General features: G+C 43.0%; 4 protein-coding genes across 11 annotated transcripts; 2 read left to right on the top strand and 2 right to left on the bottom strand.

Annotated features, from left to right (window-relative positions):
- Positions 1–1,035: 1,035 nt before the first annotated feature.
- mfsd11 (major facilitator superfamily domain containing 11) lies at positions 1,036–6,816 on the bottom strand. 3 transcript variants are annotated; one of them, XM_024012874.3, is made up of 14 exons: positions 6,726–6,816; positions 6,238–6,412; positions 6,069–6,124; positions 5,544–5,651; positions 5,304–5,383; positions 5,101–5,197; positions 4,924–4,982; positions 4,564–4,723; positions 4,201–4,241; positions 4,038–4,103; positions 3,725–3,850; positions 3,399–3,573; positions 2,992–3,127; positions 1,036–2,794 (listed from the first exon to the last, which is right to left on the bottom strand). In XM_024012874.3, the coding sequence occupies exons 2-14, from the start codon at positions 6,331–6,333 to the stop codon at positions 2,633–2,635; spliced, it is 1,362 nt and encodes a 453-aa protein (XP_023868642.1). In that variant the 5' UTR covers positions 6,334–6,412; positions 6,726–6,816; the 3' UTR covers positions 1,036–2,632. The 3 variants fall into 3 exon arrangements, with proteins under 3 accessions (XP_023868642.1, XP_023868641.1, XP_070305771.1); XM_024012873.3 differs by having other exon boundaries at positions 6,523–6,811; XM_070449670.1 differs by having other exon boundaries at positions 6,554–6,811.
- Positions 6,817–7,145: 329 nt separating this feature from the next.
- On the top strand, positions 7,146–9,985 carry srsf2b (serine and arginine rich splicing factor 2b). Of its 4 annotated transcripts, none has more exons than XM_024012877.3 (3): positions 7,146–7,671; positions 8,019–8,313; positions 9,355–9,985. In XM_024012877.3, the coding sequence occupies exons 1-2, from the start codon at positions 7,313–7,315 to the stop codon at positions 8,296–8,298; spliced, it is 639 nt and encodes a 212-aa protein (XP_023868645.1). In that variant the 5' UTR covers positions 7,146–7,312; the 3' UTR covers positions 8,299–8,313; positions 9,355–9,985. The 4 variants fall into 4 exon arrangements, with proteins under 4 accessions (XP_023868645.1, XP_023868644.1, XP_070305770.1 ...); XM_024012876.3 differs by having other exon boundaries at positions 7,146–7,701; XM_070449669.1 differs by lacking the exon at positions 9,355–9,985 and adding an exon at positions 8,728–8,816.
- Positions 9,986–10,373: 388 nt separating this feature from the next.
- On the bottom strand, positions 10,374–11,775 carry mettl23 (methyltransferase 23, arginine). Its single transcript, XM_024010777.3, is given in 5 exon segments — positions 10,374–10,488; positions 10,490–10,516; positions 10,865–10,995; positions 11,103–11,207; positions 11,434–11,775. Coding segments are annotated over 5 exon segments (480 nt in total). The 5' UTR covers positions 11,536–11,775.
- A 340-nt stretch (positions 11,776–12,115) lies between these two features.
- On the top strand, positions 12,116–22,288 carry jmjd6 (jumonji domain containing 6, arginine demethylase and lysine hydroxylase). 3 transcript variants are annotated; one of them, XM_070449667.1, is made up of 7 exons: positions 12,116–12,173; positions 12,231–12,307; positions 13,710–14,098; positions 14,218–14,504; positions 16,719–16,854; positions 18,083–18,221; positions 19,082–22,288. In XM_070449667.1, exons 1-7 carry the CDS (start codon positions 12,122–12,124, stop codon positions 19,211–19,213), a joined length of 1,212 nt encoding a protein of 403 aa, XP_070305768.1. In that variant the 5' UTR covers positions 12,116–12,121; the 3' UTR covers positions 19,214–22,288. The 3 variants fall into 3 exon arrangements, with proteins under 3 accessions (XP_070305768.1, XP_023866327.1, XP_023866328.1); XM_024010559.3 differs by having other exon boundaries at positions 12,120–12,154; positions 12,212–12,307; XM_024010560.3 differs by lacking the exons at positions 12,116–12,173; positions 12,231–12,307 and adding an exon at positions 12,573–12,675.
- Positions 22,289–22,599: the final 311 nt, after the last annotated feature.

The raw sequence follows: 22,599 nt of genomic DNA, 5'->3' as shown, positions 1-22,599 counted from the left end.
GAGGAAGAGCCCGTCTCACCTTGGACACGCCGTCCTCACTCGCCTGAGCCTTGCGGCGGAGCTGCATCAGCTGCCACAAGTCGTTGACCGGTGTTGTGGTTGAGGCAGTGCGGCTCAGAAGATCGGTACCGCTAGGAAGCTTCTCCAGCGCGGCCATCTGTCTCTCTATCTGCCGAAGTTTGTCTTCCATGTGATGGTACCGGCTAGAGGACTTGGTCAGATGCGGGCCATGGGGCTCCTGTGGCGGGGCATCCTGCTCTCTCCAGTCGGTGGTCACAGTTTGGATTTTCAGGTGTCCCAGGATAGCGTGGAGGAGGGTATGCAACGCATTGAAGTTGACAGCTCCAACTTCAGGTGTCCCGATCGACAGGTTCACCAAATCGAACAAACTAATGTCAGCTGACATTTTGTCTCACACTACTTTTGAGTTAATGTTATTAAAAAATATTTACGAGGGATATGAAAGATATATCTTCTTCCAATATTGCCATCTTATTTTGTAAAAATTCAACGCCAGAAGGATTCAATTAAATAACATAAGATTTAAAAAACGACAGGATCGAACGCAAAAAAAATAGAAATGTAAAATTATAGAAAAAAAAATACTCTTTGATTCTTCTGTACTAAATAAAAAACTGTCTGTAAATTAGAATTAAATATTCCCTACACAGTTACTTTTCAACACCTTTTCGTTGCTACTCAATCTCGGCTGTTTCTTATTCCAATGCCATTTCTAACCTTGTTTTAGAAATCGTTTCAATTTGGTTCTAATCTCTCACGCCTACCATAGAAGCGTATTGGACGTAACAATGACAGTGAGTACAGTTCTCTTTTGTGATTGGATGTAGCCTCCTTCCATTACACAATAATTGCATCCCACATTGTGACTCACAGCGTCCCTGGTTGCTGAGCAACAAGGCAGAGGCGGGCATCAAATCCTCATCAGGTAGGACAAGGGTTGTGTTGTTGAGAAAGTATGCAAAGCATCACCTGTTCTCACCCCAGGTATGCAAAAAGGAGCATACAGACACGAAAAAAGGCTCAAAATAACAATTTTATAATAATAAAAATGGTTAAAAAACAAGCGTGCATATCCTGGTGCCTTTCTAAGTAACTACATTCAAGTATAAAATCTAGTTCATAATCCAAAACACATAGTTTATTCCCTCAAAATCCTATTGATTGCCTCACATCCAATAGCTCTGAACAATCTTCAAACTCAGTTTTCATGTGCCACAGAACTGAACTCTACATTAAGCAATCCACACAATGAATGAAATGATTCATGAATTCGACTTCACATTTTTGGCAAGGAGGAGCACAAACACTGTAAACAGTTTGTGACCTCAATCGAAATTGCATGATGAAAATGTAGAACAAAAAATAAATGCTTGATGTTTGCAGAGTGCAAAGGCCATTGTTTCAATGTGAGTTCTAAATAAAACCATAGCCTTATAAACTCATAAGCTCAAGAGTTCTTCAATGTACCATTTTAACAGAGCAATATAACCTAGAGCAGTTTAGACACAAAAATTCTGGTCTACATTTTGTAATTCACCATTCATCCAACAGCCATGCCATCATCCTCAATACACTATCTATGGCCTTTTGGATCCCACTTTTGACAAAACCTATGGAATACTACAGATACTCTGAAAGTGTGCTGCAAATATTGACAAAGAAATAACATTTAGAGCATTGTTCAACAATTTCATACAGATATCACTATAACAAAAATAATTTAAATTGCAATAAACTAGTGTATATCTTGTCTTGGTAATTTCTCCCTTTACGACAAATGCCATCTTACAAGAAATCTAGTTGCAGTGGAGTCCTGATAAATGCAATGGCTTGGGAGTGTTCTAAATGTGTATACTAAACCTGAGCATGCAGAAGTGAAAAGTGTATTTTAATTTGAACTGATAAACTGTACTGCATGTAAACAGAGTTTGTACATTTCCAATGTGCGCTTATTAAGAATCGACTGTACTACGTTTTCTTCTTCTATCAAATTTAAGTAGTATAATAAGATTCATGTTGAGACTGGAAACCTTGGTAGGAATAGCAGTCTAGCCAAGCCTTAGTCAATGACTACTGCACATTGAAACCAACCAGCTGAACTTCTACATGAAGACAGAAGCACAGTGAATGATATTGAACATGAAAATAAAAGCTCCTCTGTGCACAACTGATTCACTCCAAGTAAAGTAAAATATACAGTATTTAAGTGTATCTTCCACTTGAAAGGCAAAAATCAATAGAGCTGTGAATGACTGTGCTAAAACAGTGTTACTAGTCTCTGCTTATTYGAATCAATAGAGCTGTGAATGACTGTGCTAAAACAGTGTTACTAGTCTCTGCTTATTGGAATCAATAGAGCTGTGAATGACTGTGCTAAAACAGCGTTACTACAGTCTCTGCTTATTGGAATCAATAGAGCTGTGAATGACTGTGCTAAAACAGCGTTACTACAGTCTGCTTATTGGGGCTGAGGTGGGCCAGTCAAACTGTCAGTTGAAGGATTCCAGAGTATAGCTAGGTTGATAGGAAGCTGTTACACCGACTCTTCCCCGGATGACCTGTCCAGCTGTGAATAGCTCCTCTCACCGTGACCCCCTCCTCCCATAGGTTGTCATATGCTGTCATAGTCAGTGTCCCGTCGGCTGGAGACCACCACCCACTCAGCCACGAAGAAGGATAGCGTGCCCAGGAAGCCCACCACAACCATGATGAGCAGCTGCCAGTGCAGCAGGAGATAGTTACTGTAGAAGAAGGCCAGGGCTGCAGTGATGGACTGTGGAGGACAAGAGCACCAAGTTACACCACACCACTGTAATACAGCAACTGTGGTTAGCAAGTATTGGAAATCATCAAGGAATATACCAAGCAAATAGCTCAATGTTATATTTCTTCAAATCATTCAGAGTAATAGATTATCACCATAGATAGCAAACCATATCGTGTGTGTAGGCCTAACAGATATCAATGTACCTGGACAAACTTGAAAACGGCAAAGGCAGGAGCACTGTCCTCCCGGAACATGAATCCCACAATGCTCAGCAGTTGGGTGTTGAAGCAGCTGTCCCCCAGGCCCAGCAGAAAGCTGCACAGCAGAGCCACCTCAACACTGAACAAACAAAACAACAGGTTAAGCAATTAAGGCAACGCCACACCACCTCAACACTGAACAGACAACATCCCAGGTTAATACAGACATGAAACCTTACACAATCTGCAGTAACCCGATAGAGTTCAAATGCAATTATGCACTACTGCTACACTTAACATAATGCTCATGTCCTGACCTGCTATATTCTTATGCAAACTARGTAGAATTGTTGTAATAGTAATKTATGGTCATTGTTTTATGGGCCAACTGAGTAAGCCCTGCTGTGTACCTGGGGGTGATGTATGCCTGCAGGTGTGTGCCCTCTTCTGGGGCAATAGGGGCATCACTGGCAATGTTCAAGAAGATCAGGTAAAAGGCCACGAAGTGAGTGATCAGCCCCAGCAGCACAACCGGGTTCCTCCCAAATCGGTTGCACTTGTTCAGCATCCCAAACACGCCCCCTCCTGGACAAACAGAGGCACAGCAAAAACAGAAGCGTTGACTTCCTCGAATCATCAGTCCCTTCCTGTCAACCAGTTTATCTGCTTTCCAAACCTCACGTGTATCATGTGATCCGAAACAGCACTGAAGATTTAAAAAATGGCTTTGACTCACCCAGGATCTCTCCCAGGCCAATGAAAATACCAGAGAGCCCGATCAGACTCTTAGCATCGTCCCCAAATTGAGTCATGGCTCCTATACATGTCCCGTATACCCCACTGTAAAATGTCAACTCTAGGCCTGAAGGTAGAGAAGGAGCAAGAGTTATACACATAGAACCTAGGGTTACGCATTCAAACATACTCAATGTCAATTGAATATGCATCCGTTTATATTTCTATACTAGCATCCACTGAAAGAAGTTCCTCATATTGGAAATAGCCCAAACCATTTTTTTCCCGGAATTAATTGGAATGAATTTGCCCACCTGTGTATGCTATGGAGATACTCAGCAGTAGCATCTCTTTAGTGACAGACAACTGCAACGCTTTCTCTGTAAGAAGAGGGCACATATCAGTCAGCTGAGTTCTGGGACTTTGTTGCTGACATAACAGATTGAATTAAGAAGCAACCAATGAACTCTGACTCACTGAAAGCATCCAGAGCCTGGGAACCGAGACCTGGAGTCGCTCTGCAAGGAAGAGAAATCCATAAATAAACTTAAGTACAGCCTTTCCAGACATAAAGGAATACAGGATTATCCAGATTCAACCCAGGCCTATGGAGGAATAGAAAGTACCTTACATACAACAGCAGGTACAGAATGCACAAACACCATTTGTATGGCATATCTATTAGTATATCAATATTTGACATGTGTATGTATGCATGACAACATGCGTGATTCTGGTCAATAAAAGGGTAGATAAGGAAAAATGTTCTTGTGCTAGTTTACTCTAATGTTAGACCTAGACCATGTTTTCCATCCCAGCATGTCTGCAGACTGCACTCACACGACGATAGAGGCGCTCTCTGTGGACTCAGTCTGCAGCAGTGACTCAGACGCCTCGGAGGGTGTGGCCTCAGGCTCCGGCTTCTGGATCAGGAAGAACAGAAAGCTGCCCACCAGGCTGATGACCGTGAGAGAGATGAAAACCGTCTGGCGATCCTTGTCTAGACACACACACACACACACACAGCACGCGTCAGCAACTTATGGCCAAAATGAGATTTCCTCATTGTGTTAAGGGAACTTAGGGAATGCTAGATACAAATAAAAAGGAAAGGGGAAAGGACTCATGAATCTAAGTAGAATACATTCAAAAGATATCTACATTGTTATAGTAAAAAGTTAACCAAAACTGGTGACATACCTGATATGTGAACATGGCCATGCCAGGCAAAATAAATATACATGTTTCCAAAGAATAAGCTGCAAAATGGGATAGATATATGTTAGGCAGTCTAACACCATAGATTCAGTACCAGAGTAAAAAAGTTATGGTAAACAGTGATGCAATCAATACAGTTATGCTGATTAGAAGAAGTACCTGAACTGTAGCAAGGCCCAGAAAATACCACTGTTCCTGCCGATGGTGGCATCTGTAGAGTTGATGGTGAGTAGGTTCCCCTGAGATGTCCACAATACTATGCCACAGATGGAAAGAGATTGAAAGAGAAAAGAATGAGGGTTATGTGGTGATAGGAAATACAAGTCGTTAATTCTCAAGTAAGAATACCACAGTCTTCTTACTTGCAGCCGCTATTCCAACAACTACAGACGCTGTGTAGAAGCTCCAAGTGTAGGGGTGGATGAACATTGCAATGTATCCACTGATGGAAATAAAACATTGGACAGTGTTAACATCATGAATAAGCTAATGAAAACAAGTACTTTATGCACACTCAGAGAGAATAGATAAATAAACAGTTCTGTAAATAGGTATAGGCCTCAGTGGGTTGATTTAAAGAAAGGTCAAAAGAGTGTGCTCACCTGTATACTAGTCCACTAAAGAACATGGACAACTGGGGTCCTATAACAGCCACTACTGAGGGAGCAATCAGGTTGGATGCAGAGAAAACTCCATAGATGATGGCCATGCTACATGTAAAGACACGTGTAAAAACGAATCAGATGATATTGCGCCAATGTAATACCACGATTCATAGAAATTGTTAGCAACATGGCTAAAAGTGCAGGAATTTTATTCAATAAGGATGTGTTTGAATTTAAAAAAGCCTGGTGTTTGCCTGCCACGGGTGGTGTCATTAAGATGTCACAGACGAGGCCCTACAACATCATAGTCATATGCATGTTATTTACGAAATACCTCAGGAAACTGGGATATTGTAGAGAACTGAAAGTCAACTTTGTTGCCAAAACTGGGCAGATTCAATTACTTACCTTTGGAGACCTCTTTGAGAGAGAGACAGGATTACAATTTTCCAACAGTTCTAATCTATATCATAGGAGCCACATCGGTCAAAGTCACAGTATTTCAGCATCACAATGAATTACCTTGTGTATCCACTCCCATGGAATTCAGTACTGTTGAAACTCTTGATCACAGTTTGCTGAAAAAGCATGAGACATAAACAATTGACACCATCAATATTAACTTCCCCTGTAGGTTCCCTACAGTTGTGTGGCTTGAATTTGTATGTATCATTTGTCAGTTCAACCATACCTCTATATTGCCGCATGTTTGGAAAGCAGTAAACATGAACATAAATCCAAAACCCAGGATTATGATGTTCAAGAGTGTCTTTCCCTCTGGACCCATGCTTGCTGCAGGGTGTCACTGTAATATTACTTGACGAAATGGGTTAGTTAAAAAACCTCTGAAGGGGTCCACAGCTCACCTGAAAAAGAACAGAATCAAAACAACCTTGGTGGCAAATCTGTAGAAAGGATGCTATGCTATGAATATTAGCTATTGTCAAGACAATACATATCTAGGTAGATCTGTTACCAAATAATCACTATAGTAAGTATTTCCTTGCTTTTGTCTGTTTAGCCACTTGAGAAGAAAACAATTTCCCGAGTCGGGTGCTGCACTGTATAGTCCTTGTTTGTGCAAGCTACATAGTTAGCAAACCAATAACGACTTGTGGAGATACCATATGGACTCAAATCCTAGAAAGAATCCAACAATAATGTACTAGGCTACGATACCTTTCTCCCGTCTAGTGTAAAAATGGTCTTTGAATATTTTTTACAGTGAGTGACCAAAACTGTTCGTCATGTGAGATAGTCAGCTGACATTTCAAGGCGTACAACCCAAAGCCCACTGGGAAACTGAGTTTATTTGCTATAGTCTGACGGAAATCTCGTTTCCGGGTCAAAAAATTAAAAGCATTACTAAATTGAAAGTATTTTCCATTTGTGTCCCCTCCGAGTTATTTGTATATAATATAATATATTTTGGTGCATTGAATTATGATTTTAAAATGTGTAATTTGAAGATGTGTTGCTTTTCCCTCCAAATAAATACGCAGCAGCGTTACTCGTCAACCCCATTCAACGAGGAGGAGCAAGGGACAACATCTCGTTCTAACAAATGGTCGGTGCAAAGGAAATCGTCATAAATTTGGAAAGCTATATTGCATTTTTTAAAGAAAAACTCGACATATTGCGAGCAGGCTGATTAAGTACGATAATTTTAATCAAAAACTTTAAGCGGGTGTTGACCTTTCACCCACATTTTCTGGTAGTACCGTTGCGTGTTTGTTAGCTAGGCTAACTAAGGCGCTATCTGCAACATGAGTTATGGTAGGCCCCCGCCCGATGTTGAGGGCATGACTTCTCTTAAAGTAGATAATCTGACGTACCGAACCTCACCCGAGACCCTTCGCCGTGTCTTTGAAAAGTATGGTAGGGTAGGAGATGTTTACATCCCCCGAGATCGTTATACGAAAGAGAGCAGGGGGTTCTCCTTTGTGCGATTCCATGACAAGCGGGACGCAGAAGATGCGATGGACGCAATGGATGGTGCCGTGCTGGACGGACGCGAGCTAAGAGTCCAGATGGCCCGTTACGGACGTCCCCCAGATTCTCATCATGGAGGCGGTGGTGACCGTGGAGATCGTGGTGACCGTCGGCGTGGAGGTGCACCCCGGAGGTACGGGGGTGATGGCCGACGAAGTAGGAGGTAAGAGCTGAGCACATGGTTAAGTAGTTGCTCTAGCTCTCCTTCGATTGGGTCGTTTTTCATTGTTAGCTATGTGATAATTGTTTAATTAACGTTAGCCATGATGTATAGTGTTTGTTTGGGAACTTGAATGTTGCAACGGTACCTTTATGGCCCTTGTTTCAATTATGTAGCGTCAATCAGCCACCATTACAAGCATGGTTCATTGACCTGGTAACTTAGCAGCGTTTTGAGGGTGTTGTGGCCTTACGTTTACAACTGTTTTTAGATAGGCGATACCGCGACATAACGAACTTACTCTCGTTTCTCCTCACCAGTCCGAGGCGTCGGAGACGCAGCAGATCCCGGAGCAGAAGCCGATCTCGTTCCCGCAGCCGCTCCCGCAACACCCGATCAAGGTCTCGTTCCTACTCTCGCTCCAAGTCTCGCTCCCCCAAGAGAGACAAGGTGAAGTCCCCGTCCAGGTCCCGCTCCAGATCCAAGTCTCCTAAGTCAAAGTCCCGTTCCAGGAGCCACACCCCTGCGGAAAGAGCATCAAGATCAAGATCCAAGAGCCAGCCCAAGTCACCTGGGGAGAATGGAGCTGAAACCCCATAGATGACTGACAAAATGGTATGTGTTGGGCAAGGAGATGGGACCTTATGTGATGTGTGGGATGGACTAAGTCTCCCTTTTCCATGGTTATCTGTGGTTGAATAGAAGGGGGTTGGTTGTGGGATGTCTTGACAATGTTAACTGCTTTAAGTCTTTCCACCTCAAAGTGGTTATGCATATTACTGTAACACTGGGCATGGCAAAGAGGAATAGAAAACTGTCCCATATGGTGGTTGCCAGAAACCCACATTTGATGGATTTTGGACTATTCCTTTCACAATTTTGTTCTGTCCTGCCCAATGTTCCAGTTCATTATCAGTGTAGAGGAAATTTAGGTCCATTCTTGCATTGTACATATGTGGCATTTGAGAATACATTTTTAACATAAAAATAAAATGTTCATAAAAAAAATCTGGAATTCTCTCCTCCAAGCTGCGGAATCCTGTTTGCAAAAGAGGAGTTTGAGGCAGTATGAGCAGTTAGTGAGCTGGGTGTGTGAGCTGTCCGGGCACCTGRTGCTGTGGGGGTTGCTATGGAGCAGGCCGGTTGCAGGTTGCAGTCAGTGTTGGGGTGGTGTTGAGGTACGTCTGCAGGACAATGGACAGAAGCCTTGCATTGTCCTCCAGGTCATGCTCTCTGCTTTTTGGGGGCAAAGACTTGTGCTCAGGAGGGAACCAAGGTTTGTCTGACTGGTTTCTCATGATAAGATTTCTCATTTTTGTGAACCCTGGGCGTCTCTTGACGTTTGGTTCCTTCCTTGAACCAAAAAAAATCAGCCATCAGAAACGGGTTTGCATAGCTTTTGATTTGGCTTTTTCTTTCAAATGTAGACTAGTTTCATACTAATATGGGGGAAATGTGTTATGCACATGAAGTTGGCATTACATTGCCACCTGATTACCCCATAAATATGGCCTGGAGGTGTCTCCATGTCTATCTGAAGGGAGGGGTGGTAAAGTTAACAAGTCATCGCCACTTCTTTTACTAGAGGTTGAAAATTTTGAGTTATTTGTTTTCCAACACCTGTTTCTTACATTTTGTCTTTCAAACATTTTTCAGATGAGATGCCAATGAGGACGTCACACTTCAGACTGAGGACCCTGTCCAAACAATGATTTCTGTGTAAAAGGTTATTATTGTATCTTGATCTGAAGGCTTTGTGTATTTTCTTTTTTTTCATTTGCCCAGACTGCTTGTCTTTCATTGTGCAATGTTTAAAAATAAAAACTATATACTTAATGTGCTTTTGAGGTAGATGGGCTAAAACTGCTGGGATTTCAATTTGTTGGACTGCATGGCTATTTTTGTTATCTAAATCTGTCATAGTGAAGATTTGATGGCCTAGCTTTTACAACTGTTATTTAGGGTTTCATGAAGAGAACTGATCCAGGGTTGGTGTAAGGCCATTACAGAAGTTCAAATGGATAGAGCTTTTAGAATAAGTATGGAAAGAACCAGGCACGGATTTACTTGCAGGTCAACTTTGCTGTGTAGCTTTGTTTAATTTCATTGTGACTCTAATCTTCTCTCCTGTATTTTTTGTGCACTAGGCGCAGTTGTGTAGCAGTTGAGTATTGCTGGTTAGCTGTTAAGGTGGCGTGTTGCAGTGCTTGGCTGTTTCCAGTGTTCTCCGGAATGCCCCTGTGGCTACAATGCTGTGATGGTGGCCAACTTAAATGGCTGCTACAAATTCACCATCGGTAGAATGCCTGTCAACAAGTTAAAATGTTCTCTAATTCAGAGCACTAAGTATGGTGTGCTAATTTTGTTTAATGCATTCTGTCTTGCCCTTTGTGCATTCCTTTTCCCCCTTGCAAGAGTCTGTATAGGTGTCCAATGTGAAAGCTAATAAAAAGTAATGTCTTCTTGAACATTTGGGTTATCAATTTATTCTCAAAACTAACAGGACATACTAACTATATCAACTTAAACTATTTTATAATGCAATGAGTTTTTGAACCCATTGTTCTTGTATTGCGTCTTGACTATTTAGGTGGACTTTGATATGTGCCTTAGCTGGTAGTAAATGAAGGATAAGTGGACCAAGTTCAGTCTTTCTTTCAGCTTCCTCCTTGTCCTCAGTTATAATCATTTTTACAAGTATGGCTTCCAGGAAGTGTGATCCAGCTAGTTGATCTTGTGTGGCCATGGAATTTCTTCCATGGAATGTTGAGACACTTCAGTTCCATTTGGCAGCAAATGCCTCTATGACCAATCGGCACTGAAACATGAGACGATTCAAAAGAGTAAGTTTGACATGACTTGACTGACAGCCATGGACTAGGTTCCTGAAAGGCATACCTTCTCTCTGTAAGTATGTCCCAAAATTGGGGCCTTAGGGGTTTTTCCTCAGAGAGGAAGGAGATGGTCACCAGGGACATTTTTCAAAATCTGAAGTTGTAAATTCACTTGCGTTACAGATCTGCAGATTCTGTTTCAAATTTCTTCCTAACTTAACCGTCATCTGAACTCCCTTCGGCTCAAGAAACACATCTATCCAAATGAGCTGTTATGGAGGAGGGCAGAAAGGTCTGGGGAGACGTCTCCCAGGTAATTACCCACCACAAGCCTTGGGGCAGCTTCATCATTCACAGTCCCTACAGTTCTCCAGACACGTGGAAGTTCTGCACTGTCTGACAAGATCACTTGTGCCCCACACTTTGCTGCCACCACACCAGGTAAACTCACGCCAGCCCCAAGCTGTGAACAAACAGCAGTGCATTCTGATTCAATAGTTTGTTTTAGAAACAAGTTACACATTTACATGGTAAATAGGTGAATTGGAGAGTAGACCGATTGTAAATTACCTCTAGCACTGTTTTGTGCGTCAGCTCTTCCCTATGTGTCCACACATATTGTGCTAATACCACTGCACAGGGCCATACATGCATCCCATGTTGTGGATCAAGGACCTAGTACAGAGGGGAGAAACGACAAGATTACAGTTCACATGATGAATGTCAACTTCCATTGATTCAGAAAAGTCTGCCTGGCTGGATATCTTCTGTACACCTCTCCAAGGAACTCGGCAGGCTTCAGGGCCAATTACCACAATGCAGTTGTAGGCGAACAATATTATTTACAGGAACATCGCTGGTTCCAAATGGCAAAAGTGTAGATTAGAAAGTGCGCAAGAACCTCAGGGATGGAAACATTCAGTGACTGCTTTGGGTCCTCGTATTCTTCGAATGTGAACGATTTCTGCACGATGTTGGACATCTCAGTTGCTCTGTTTTCCATTTACCATCCCAATTGTGAAAGTGAGAGTTAGTAAATAAATTCAGTGGTAAAACAATACGTTTACTATCATAACACCCTTCTCTTCTAAAAAAAAACAGACACGCTTGCGACTGTCTGCTGGAGGACGGGAAAACGTAGAACGTATACAGCCAATGACATGTGCTAATGACTGGTGGGAAGGCGTATTCCACATTTTATCCAATCGGTTTTATGGCTCGCGCTTGTATGTGGCCAACGAGCTTCTTACGGCTCTCTGGGTGGGCGGGTTTCAAATTGTAGGGACCCCGGGTTTGGTTGCAAGAGCATTGTTGTAGTTAGCTGCTTAGCTAATTTTATCTGGGCAGCTTCCTCCTCGCTATTAAAAGTGCGCGTAGAACAACATCTTAATTTTAAGGCCAACGTGTTGTGTTTCAGTAACACCAACAAAGTACTTGTATGAAGTTGTTTACCGTTTAACTTTAACTCCAGACTAGCCACTCAACTAACGTTCGCTTCACTACTAGCAAGTCAAGCTAGCAAATGTGTTTGTCTATGCACACCAGTCTAGCTAGCTAGCTAACTAACTCAAGTTCCTAAATTCGCAGGAATGAACCATAAAAGTAAGAAGAGGATCAAAGAGGCGAAGCGGAGCGCCAGACCTGAGCTGAAGGACTCTTCAGACTGGACNATCAAAGAGGCGAAGCGGAGCGCCAGACCTGAGCTGAAGGACTCTTCAGACTGGACGAAACATGACTATTGCGAGACTTTCGATGTGTCACACCGCTCAGTGAAGGTAAACTGTCGGTAGCAAGCTATCCATGCTAGGCTAGCTAGCCATGTTAGCTCTTTCAACACGTTTCACCTTACAAAACCAGTGCCGATGGTCACGTAGGCTGCTGCTGTACTTTCAGCGCACAGCGGTCTTCATTGGCGCAACTGTCAAATCGGTCAGTCTGGACTCAAACACTGTGTGCCACAGCCCATTCCGTTGATTATTGACCACATGAGTTTGACGGTGTATAGTAAATTTTTTGTGAAATCGTGACAACATTGTTACATTAGTATTTCATTGAGGCTTACATGTGAATATTAGCCAGTCACCACCATCAGGTAGCCAGCCTACTGACCCATGTTCTCAGACCCAATTGACAGCTGATGAAGGTATTTTGTCCACCTCGATCCACTGTTTATATTTTATAAGAAGACTAATTGTATTATGTCTGTAGGAATTTTTGCCCTTGTCCTCAGAGATAAACAACTACCATGGTTAGTAAAGCCCATTCCTTTTCCACAGTGTATCCTGATAAAACACTGTTATATTGACACAATCACTACAACAATGTATGATTGATAATGCATTGATCTTACAACCAACTTCATTGTTAACTGTATGTTTGAAATAAGCCCACTGGATGGCATTTTCTTTGCTCCGTGTGGGACACTGGGTTATTGCCAAGTGGTTCAGCAGGAGATTTGTTTTCATCACAAGAGTTAAGAAGGGCTGCTCTGGGTTGCTAAGACTACCCATGACACTCAAAGCTTAGGTAGTTTCAAGAGTTGTCCTATAGGTTAACAACTCAAATCAGCATTTTTGTTTTATTCCTTCTCTTTTGGGGTTGAGCTTCTGAACTTAACCTTAACCTGGGGCGGCAGGTAGCCTAGTGGTTAGAGCGTTGGACTAGCAACCGAAAGGTTGCAAGATCGAATCCCTGAGCTGATAAGGTAAAAATGTCATTCTGCCCCTGAACCAGGCAGTTAACCCACTGTTCCTAGGCTGTCATTGAAAATAATTGGTTCTTAACTGACTTGCCTAGTTAAATAAAGGTAAAATAAATAAATAAAGGTGACTTTCAGACCCCGTCATTCCATGTAAAAGCAGAACAAAAATGCCCATGACCTTTTGTATTCCCTTTGTCCCAGATCAGACTATATCAAATGGTCTTCCTCCGAGTCTACTTCTTAATGTTCCAGTTGGTTGCATTGCATTCAAAAACAGTTGATCCGAGAGACCAATACTAGGCCCAATGACTGCATTAAGTCAGAAATGACTAGTGTTCCCTTTGAATTCAGTACAAAGTAATTTATATTGGTAGAAAGGTTATTGATTAAAGTAGTCGTACATTCATGAAATGTAGCCCTCAACCCTCTCTCTTTCTTTCGCACACACAAACTGACATGACATATGTGTCTCACAGGACAATGTTGAGCGTGTGGACACCCTGCGTCTCAGCGCAGAGGAGTTCATCCAGCGCTTCGAGAGGCCCTACAAACCTGTGGTGCTGCTCAACTGTCAGGACTCCTGGCCCGCCCGTGAGAAGTGGACCATGGAGCGCCTCAAACGTAAGTACCGCAACCAGAAGTTCAAGTGTGGTGAGGACAACGACGGTTACTCTGTGAAGATGAAGATGAAGTATTACGTGGAGTACCTGGAGTCCACACAGGACGACAGCCCACTCTATATCTTCGACAGCAGCTACGGCGAGCACGCCAAGCGCCGTAAACTGCTGGAGGACTACCAGGTGCCAGTTTACTTTAGGGACGACCTCTTCCAGTTCGCCGGGGAGAAGCGCCGGCCTCCTTACAGGTAAGAGCTATTCTCAGTAACATTTTTAACTAAAATAGCTGCAATGTTATTGTATGTTCTGTGAAGTTGAACTAACTCTTGTAACACCTGTCCCTTTATTTTTCTGTCTTTTTTCTCAGATGGTTTGTAATGGGTCCTGCCCGCTCTGGCACTGGCATCCACATTGACCCGCTGGGTACGAGTGCCTGGAATGCCCTGGTGCAGGGGCACAAGCGCTGGTGCTTGTTCCCCACCCACACGCCCCGGGAGCTGATCAAGGTGACCCGGGAGGACGGGGGCAACCAGCAGGACGAGGCCATCACCTGGTTTAACGTGGTGTACCCACGCACCCAGCAGCCAACCTGGCCTGCTGAGTTCAGACCCCTGGAGATTCTGCAGGGACCAGGGGAGACCGTGTTTGTTCCTGGTCAGTGGGCTACTGCTGCCATTTTATAGACATGTCTGGTCTGTCTTTCACTTTGAATACTGTTTGGCTGGAGAGAGAGTTGTTTAATCTTCAGCGATTTTGAATCATTTGTCAAGATCTGAATAGGCCAGGGTTCAGTTAGTTAGGAAATATATTATATAAAAGTAGGGCAGAACATACAATGAGTATGAAAGGTCTTTGATGAGAAGTGATATACCAATGTTATGTGCTGTGAATACATAAATTATAATTGTGTGTTTATATATACATATATACAGTCCCAGTCAAAAGTTTGGACACACCTACTCATTCAAGGGTTTTTCTTTATTTGAACTATTCTCTACATTGTAGAATAATAGTGAAGACATCAAAACTATGACATAACACATATGGAATCATGTAGTAACCAAAAAAGTGTTAAACAAATCAAAATATATTTTATATTAGCCACCCTTTGCCTTGAGGACAGCTTTGCACACTCTTGGCATTCTCTCAACCAGCTTCATGAGGTAGTCACCTGGAATGTATTTCAATTAACAGGTGTGTCTTGTTAAACATTCATTTGTGGAATTTCTTTCCTTAATGTGTTTGAGCCAATCAGTTGTGTTGTGACAAGGTAGGGGTGGTATACTGAAGATAAAATAGTAAAAATAAAGAAAAACACTTGAATGAGTAGATGTGTCTAAACTTTTGACTGGTACTGTATATATATGTGTGTGTGTGTGTGTGTATACGTATAAGTGTGTGTATATGTATGCCATACACTCACCAGCCAGTGTATTAGATACACCCATCTAGTACCGGGTTGGACCCCCCTTTGCCTCCAGAACAGCCTGAATTCTTTGGAGCATGGATTCTACAAAATGTCGGAAACATTTGTTGCTCAATTGATATCAAGGGACCCTAACGTGTGGCAGGAAAACATTCCCCACACCAATACACCACTGCCACCAGCCTGAACCAGGCAGGATGGGTCCATGGACTCATGCTGCTTACACCAAATCCTGACTCTGCCATCAGCATGACGCAATAGGAACCGGGATTCGTAGGACCAGGCAATGATTTTCCAATTGTCCAGTGTTGGTGATCGCGTGCCCACTGCAGCAGCGTCGTCCTGTTTTTAGCTGCAATTCGTCTGCTGCAATAGCCCATCCGTGACAAGGGCCGAAGAGTTGTGCACTCTGAGATGACGTTCACACCACTGTTGTACTGCGACGTTATTTGTCTGTTTGTGGCCAGCCTGTTAGCTTACATGATTCTTCACATTCTCCCTCGACCTCTCATCCATGAGAAAGGTCACAGGACTGCTGCTGACTGGATGTTTTTTGTTTGTCTCACCATTCTCTGTAAACCCTAGACACTGTCGTGCGTGAAAAGCCCAGGAGGGTGGCAGTTTCTGAAATACTGGAACTAATGTGCCTGGTACCAACGATCATACCAAACTCAGTCGCTTAGGTCACTCATTTTACCCATTCTAATGTTTAATCGAGCAGTAACTTGATGCCTCTCTGCATGCTTTATATAGTAAGCCACGGCCACATGACTCACTGTACATCCATTTTGTATGTAATAAACTGTCTGGTGATATGTAATGTATGTATTCACAGCTTTTCACTTTCACTATGTAGCTGGGCTATCCTAGCTATCCAGTTTCTGCTAGCTCTCTCCATGAATATAAACAAGAAGTGTAGCCACCACCTTGTTTACGACCACACTTACACTGTAGGGCTCAGTGATCGACATAGTTGCAGAGGTTAATCCAGTGTTACTGACCTACCCTAATACCCTGCATCCTCCTGCGTTAACTGACTGACAAGACGGGATTAAACTCTGTTTCCTTTGGATCTGGTCCAGATCTTGAACTTTTCCTGTTTACTCAAGTTGGAGACCAGAATATTAGGTCCTGATGGCTGAGAGAGTGTATGTGAGGGAGTGTATTTGTTTCAAGAGCAGAACCCTGTTGGACAGGCTGTTCTGTCTCCTCTGAAGATGTCCATCCATACCTTACTATTTCTGTCTATCCACCTACCTCTTCCTCCACTCCATAAAGGTCTTGGAAACTAGTAACTAAGATTTTCATCAAGATTTCCTCGGACAGAGTATGTTTTCTGCCATGTGAGAAGGTCAGATGTACAAAAATACACTGTGGCCATTCTGTGTTTTCTTTTCTGTGGTTTGGTGATCCTAATCCTGGTCATCTCTGTTGTTCTCTAGGAGGCTGGTGGCATGTGGTTCTCAACATGGACACCACCATCGCTATCACTCAGAACTTTGCCAGCACCACCAACTTCCCCATCGTGTGGCATAAAACTGTGCGGGGCCGGCCCAAACTATCAAGGAAGTGGTATCGGTAAGCACTCCTAACAGAACCCCCACAGCTGTAGGAACACCTCGTGAAAGAAGAAACTTTAAAATATTTTGTCTGTCGGGAGGCTGTGGAATATGAGGAACAATTCTGCACGCACTGGGTTTTGCATCACTGTTTATTTGGACCAATTATGATTTAGCAGGGGTGAACTTTCACCTGGCATCTTTAGAATTTTTGGATGGGAAGGGGTTAGTTTGGCCCTTAGATGGCCGAGATGATTATAGAGGAGGGGATGTGAACCTCTAGAGCCCCCAAACTCGTTTTTTCGTTGTTCCCCTCTAATCAGGGACTGAATTGGACCTGGGACACCAGGTGTGCAATTAATTATCAGGTAGAACAGGAAACCTGCAGGCTCCGGACCTCTTAGGGTAAGAGTTGATTACATCTGGTCTATAGGATCCGCCCTGGTTCTGCCACTCGCACTAGGCCAAACATCTCACGACCACCCCCTCCCATCAAATACAGTAGCTGGTCAGAGGGCAGCATTCATGTAAGATTTGGTTCTGGGCTTCCAAACTTATGGGAACCAATAAAAAGTGTGTTGGCAGGTTCTGTAAAGAATGGGTCATGCCCGCTCTGGCACTGGCATCCACATTGAACCTCTGGGTACGAGTGCCTGGGATGTCCGAGTGCAAAGGCACAAGTGCTGATGCTTCTTCCCCACCCACGAGACCCGGGAGCAGCGAGGACCAAAAGCCCCAGTCCATACATTGGGAAACATTTTTGTGGTCCAAAGGGGCACTGATTTGTGCAAAAACTACTGGAAACTCATTTATAATCTGGCAGCGTAATTTAATTTGTAGCTTCTTCAACAATGTGCATTATATTGTGTGATTATTTAACTAGAGTTTGAAAACCAAGCAATACATAAATAGTCGACTCCTTATAATGGACCTTGCCGAAGAGATGTTTCAAATTAAGTCATACTGCCAGATTGAGGTTTATAGTAGTTTTTGCAAAAATGTCACCCATATCTGCCTTTGTAGGTACCTCAATGGGAAAATACATTGTATAAGAATGGCCTCTGATATTCCTTTGCATGGTATTTAATGATAATGTTCTAATATATTTGCACCCAGATCCACAAACTTCCCCAAGGAGGGTATTTATTGCATGGTATTTAATGATAATGTTCTAATATATTTGCACCCAGATCCACAAACTTCCACAAGGAGGGTATTTATTTTCATACATAAAATCTCTCTCTTAGTATCCTGAAGCAGGAGAGGCCAGACATTGCTACCCTGGCAGACAAAGTGGACCTCCAGGAATCGACTGGCATCGCCTCGGACAGCTCCAGTGACTCTTCCTCCTCCTCTTCCTCCAGCTCCTCTGACTCAGACTCAGAGGTACATCCTGTTCCCTCAAAAAACACACATACAGTGTGACATTCACACACATGAATATACAGTAGCCCCCTACTCGAGGGACCCCTGAGCTGGGTGTAAGATAGAGGGCAGCAGGCACCTGTTCACATGCGGGCAGATGTCACGGGGTCTGCCACACATGTGCATGTGAAACGGCCACACATACTGTATAGCCACACACGTCCCCTCACTCTGAAAGGCTGTAATGCAAAGGTCCTGTCTCTCTCACTACTGCATGCAGGCAACAACATGCCTTGATATTACATTTAGAAGGCAGTCAGAGATGACGGAAGTCTAGATGGAAGAAATTACAACAAGTTACTATGAGCATATATTACACACCCCTGCCTTAACACGCTCCTATATAATGCCTTTCATGTTAAGGTTATATTGTTCCCTCTAAGTTGTCCTGCTGGGTCACAGAAACGTGACCTTGGGTTTCTGGAACTGGGGGAACTGGTGTTGAATAGCTTGGTGGACAGCATGCCCCTCCAGTTACATATACATCCATATCAGGTTGGGTTGGGCTGTTGGGTGGAGGTTGGGGGTTACCCTTGTGTAATGGTTGGTAGGCCCTACCTTCCCCCTGGAGAGAATATTCTGTTCTGCTGACTTAGGTATTCTACTGGTTGAACAAGAACACTACTGTCATCAGATGATTGTCTGTATATAGCATGTTAAATTGGWAKMGGMMMTTMMMYYMWYYKKYMMMTGTATGAGGGACAGTGACACCTAGTCCCCCCTATTATGTAAATGGAATGTAATAGATATGTAGTATGTTCTATGGAGAGATGTATCCAAGACCTCCCCCGCCTCTCTGGTTTGCCCCTCTCTCCCTGCAGGCTGAGTCGGGCTCGGAGGGGGACGCCATGTCTCACAGGCGGAAGAAGAGGAAGACATGTGGCATGATATCCAACGGAGACAGCAGCACCAAGGACGACTGTGTCAGCAAAGAGCGCAGCTCCTCCCGGTGACCCCCTCGCTCCACCCCGCCTCGCCAAAAGGCCACACCCAGGGGGACTCTCGCATGAAGAGCGGCCAATTTGTTTGTTTTCATTTGTGTGTCTCCAAAGGAGAGTCTGGTGGCCCTCTGTCAGTCTGTTGGATAGATAAGAGGGCCAGCCTAACCCTAGGCTGTGATAAAGGAGATTCCCCCTGAGGCGTGGACCTGCTGGAGATTTATCTGCCCCCGCTCAGTTTCTAGTCAAATGTTAATCTATATTGCTGTTGCTTGTGGGGTGTGGGAAGAGCAGTGTTTCAGTGCGAGGGAGGGGTGTTGACCTTTGGAGAGAGGTGGGCTGTTGCCTTGTTGTACACCAGGTACTGGGGCTGAGGCAGGGAGCCTATCAGGCTGGCCTGTCTCCTCTACAGTGCCATTGTCTTATGTTGCTCAGTGGGGAAATGTTTTCTATTCACAGTGAGATGATGGATGGATGTATGGATAGATGGATGGATTGATAGATAGGTGTGCTTTGGATTGACTTTACTTTGCAGTACATGGGATGCCAGTTGAGTTTTATCATGGCAGAGTTGACCATCTTTAGATATTAAAGTGTACAGTGAGTTTTGTAAGTTGATACTGTATGACAGGGTAAGGTAGAGGGAGATGCTGCTGCCTTAGTCTGCAAAAAAGCCACTGATTTATATTTTTATTTAACATTTCTGCTTTCATCCTCGGGGCTTCTTTTGTTAGTAACAGTTGAACTGATATGTTTATGTACTGCAATCAAAACAGTTAATTCAGAATCAGTTAATTAAATTAAATGGTTAGCAAATCAACAGTCCACAATCCAGTCAAGACCATTTAACAAATCTAGAAAGCAATGATATCATATTTATCTGCTGTTGGCATCTGTAGTGCAGACTAATGCACACATGTCTAGTGAAACAACAGCTTTTTCAAGACTTAGCCCAAGTCACCCAGCAACAACTGTAAAGGCCAAGGGATCCCCCTTGACTGAGATTTAGCCGGTTCAGCTTGACATTCAAAAGCTTGACCTTTTAGGAGGAAATTGCCTATACTATACTCCCTTAGCTCCAGGTTGGGTAAGATTAATCACTCTCAGGTGCCACAAATGAATGTTGGGCTATCAACAACAAAATTCCACCCAAGAAACCACAACAATATTGCCTGGTTATGTAATGTTTCTATGACTTTAATTATTATTATATATTTTTATTTTATTTAACCTTTATTTAGCTAGGCAAGTCAGTTAAAAACAAATTCTTATTTACAATGACGGCCAAACCCGGACGACGCTGGGCCAATTGTGCGCCGCCCTATGGGACTCCCAATCATGGCCAGATGTGATACAGCCTGGATACGAACCAGGGACTGTAGTGATGCCTCTTGCACTGAGATGCAGTGCCTTAGACCGCTGCACCACTCGGAATTAATTTAATTACGTATGGGTTACTCACACAATTTTCAAATTTGTATGATAACAATTGTTATTGTCTCTCGTGTAAAAGTGTGCCCTTTGCTGCTATATTAATCAACATTTTAAGATGAATGAAATCAAACTATTCAATTTATTTGAAATTACACGGCTATACTGTAGATCAGGGGTGTCAATTTTTTGTATTTTTATTTTTTTCCCGGGGAATGATCTCAATTGACATGCCTAAAACCAAATCGAAACTGTGTAGAAATTATAGTGGACATAATGTATAGTCTCTAAACTCTGTCCAGCTTCTTAACAGTCATCGAAATGAAAGCTAGACAGTTGGGGAGCATAGGAAATTTGATGGATAGAGAACAATTTTTTTGCCAATTTTGACAGCAAGGAATATAACCAATACAAGTGGACCTCAGTGAAGACAGAATGTGGCCCTTTGGGGCAAAATGAGTATAACACCCCTGTTGTAGATGCTGGTTTCCCAGACCCAAATCATGTCTATTCCTGGTCCAAAAAGCACTTTCAGAGAAGTCTTTATCATGGATGCCTTTTAGTCCAAGATTAGAATTAACCTCTTTCCAGGAAAGGAACCCTAGGTGTTTGATCTTGTGTTCTCATTCTGAGCCACCATTTTATATTCTCCATCGCATACAGAAGGGGGCACCAATGCCAGAGTTCTCACACTAGCTTGGCACTAGTGTGTGGGGGTTACAGTCCAGAAGATACAGTAAGGGGGTTTGTGAAATGTTGCAAATACATTTTATGTGAGGGGATAGGTAGATATTTTGGACAGACTAAATTCATGGTTCTTTCCAAGTGGCTTCTAGGTTGTGTGGCATATGCTGCTCTACAATGATTCAACTGCTTTGTATTTCGTTAGTGTAAATTCAAACAAAAGCAACTAGCTAAAACATTACTGTTATTCAGCAAATACAAGTTAATGGTTTAAATGCAGTTTCTGCTTGTWTAACTTTGTTCTGTGGGGTTAACATGGAGTCAAGTGAATACTGTTTTTTTGTGTTTTAGAAATTTGGCTTTGTCATCTAAAATGATTGAAAGTACTTTGAAATATGTGAATTGCTGTATGTCTGTGCAGTAGGTGTTTTCCACTGTCTTTAGACAAAAGTGCCTATAAGCACCAATTGATACTGTCATTGGCCTGCAGATGAGAGGTTGTGTTGCTACTTGTGGTCAATGCGTCTGGTGTTTGCGCTGTTTTTAACCCATTAGGTGCTCACCTCATGTCAAGCATTTAGCACTATTACGGTCCCTGGGGTCGGTCACATAGTGCCTTGGAGCCAATGGGGGAATGGTGTGAACCAGGAGCCTACATGGGTACATCTCAGTTGTCTAATGTGGCTTCCTTTGGTCGACCTCTTCCCTTCAGCCGCACTGATCCAAATCTACAGGACTGGAAAAAGGAAGCCCTCTATTAGGGTTCCGTCATATTGCTTTCACCTATCCTGTCGGTCCAGATCAGGGCTTTCACCTATCCTGTCTGGCCAGATCAGGGCTTTCACCTTTCCTGTCTGGCCAGATCAGGGCAGATAAAGGAGAATGATGAGGAAGCCATTTTAAGATATTTAGATGTACACCCAGACATACCTTGACGCTAACCAGATCAAAGTTAATAAATTATTTTTTCATGCAGCAGCGTGTTAGTATGTTTCATTCTACATATCCATAGTTTCATCCCAATTTATCAGAATCTCTTTAAAGATTGTTTATAGATTTTCAACTAAATCAATAAATTGTTCAACTAACTATCCAAAACCATTGGCCTACCCTTAGCCCCTTTAACCCCATATCAGTAGTGTTGTTAGTTTAATAGTTTTAGCATCTGTAAGATTACTAAACTGGTACCTGTGATGGTAGTTGCCAAAGCAAACCCTAGTGAATCATAAATACTGAGGAAGCAGTACGTCACTAGTATGGCTGGCTGGAATCTGCCTGGCTGGAAT

Source organism: Salvelinus sp. IW2-2015, linkage group LG20 (genome assembly GCF_002910315.2).
Source record: "Salvelinus sp. IW2-2015 linkage group LG20, ASM291031v2, whole genome shotgun sequence".
Taxonomy (NCBI): Eukaryota; Metazoa; Chordata; class Actinopteri; order Salmoniformes; family Salmonidae; genus Salvelinus; species Salvelinus sp. IW2-2015.
The sequence above is the reverse complement of the archived record's forward strand: the minus strand, read 5'-3'. Positions and strand labels throughout refer to the sequence as shown.

Bases quoted from the DNA above. Each gene is read 5' to 3' on its own strand.
- srsf2b (XM_024012876.3), top strand. From the start codon at position 7,313: ATGAGTTATGGTAGGCCCCCGCCCGATGTTGAGGGCATGACTTCTCTT. The intron at 7,702-8,018 runs GTAAGAGCTGAG...TCTCCTCACCAG, and splicing joins GATGGCCGACGAAGTAGGAG to TCCGAGGCGTCGGAGACGCA.
- mfsd11 (XM_024012874.3), bottom strand. From the start codon at position 6,333: ATGGGTCCAGAGGGAAAGACACTCTTGAACATCATAATCCTGGGTTTT. The intron at 6,125-6,237 runs GTATGGTTGAAC...ATGCTTTTTCAG, and splicing joins AAACATGCGGCAATATAGAG to CAAACTGTGATCAAGAGTTT. The intron at 3,128-3,398 runs GTACACAGCAGG...TTGTTTGTTCAG, and splicing joins CAGGCATACATCACCCCCAG to TGTTGAGGTGGCTCTGCTGT.
- jmjd6 (XM_070449667.1), top strand. From the start codon at position 12,122: ATGAACCATAAAAGTAAGAAGAGGATCAAAGAGGCGAAGCGGAGCGCC. The intron at 12,174-12,230 runs CTGAGCTGAAGG...GGAGCGCCAGAC, and splicing joins GGCGAAGCGGAGCGCCAGAC to CTGAGCTGAAGGACTCTTCA. The intron at 14,505-16,718 runs GTCAGTGGGCTA...GTTGTTCTCTAG, and splicing joins GGAGACCGTGTTTGTTCCTG to GAGGCTGGTGGCATGTGGTT.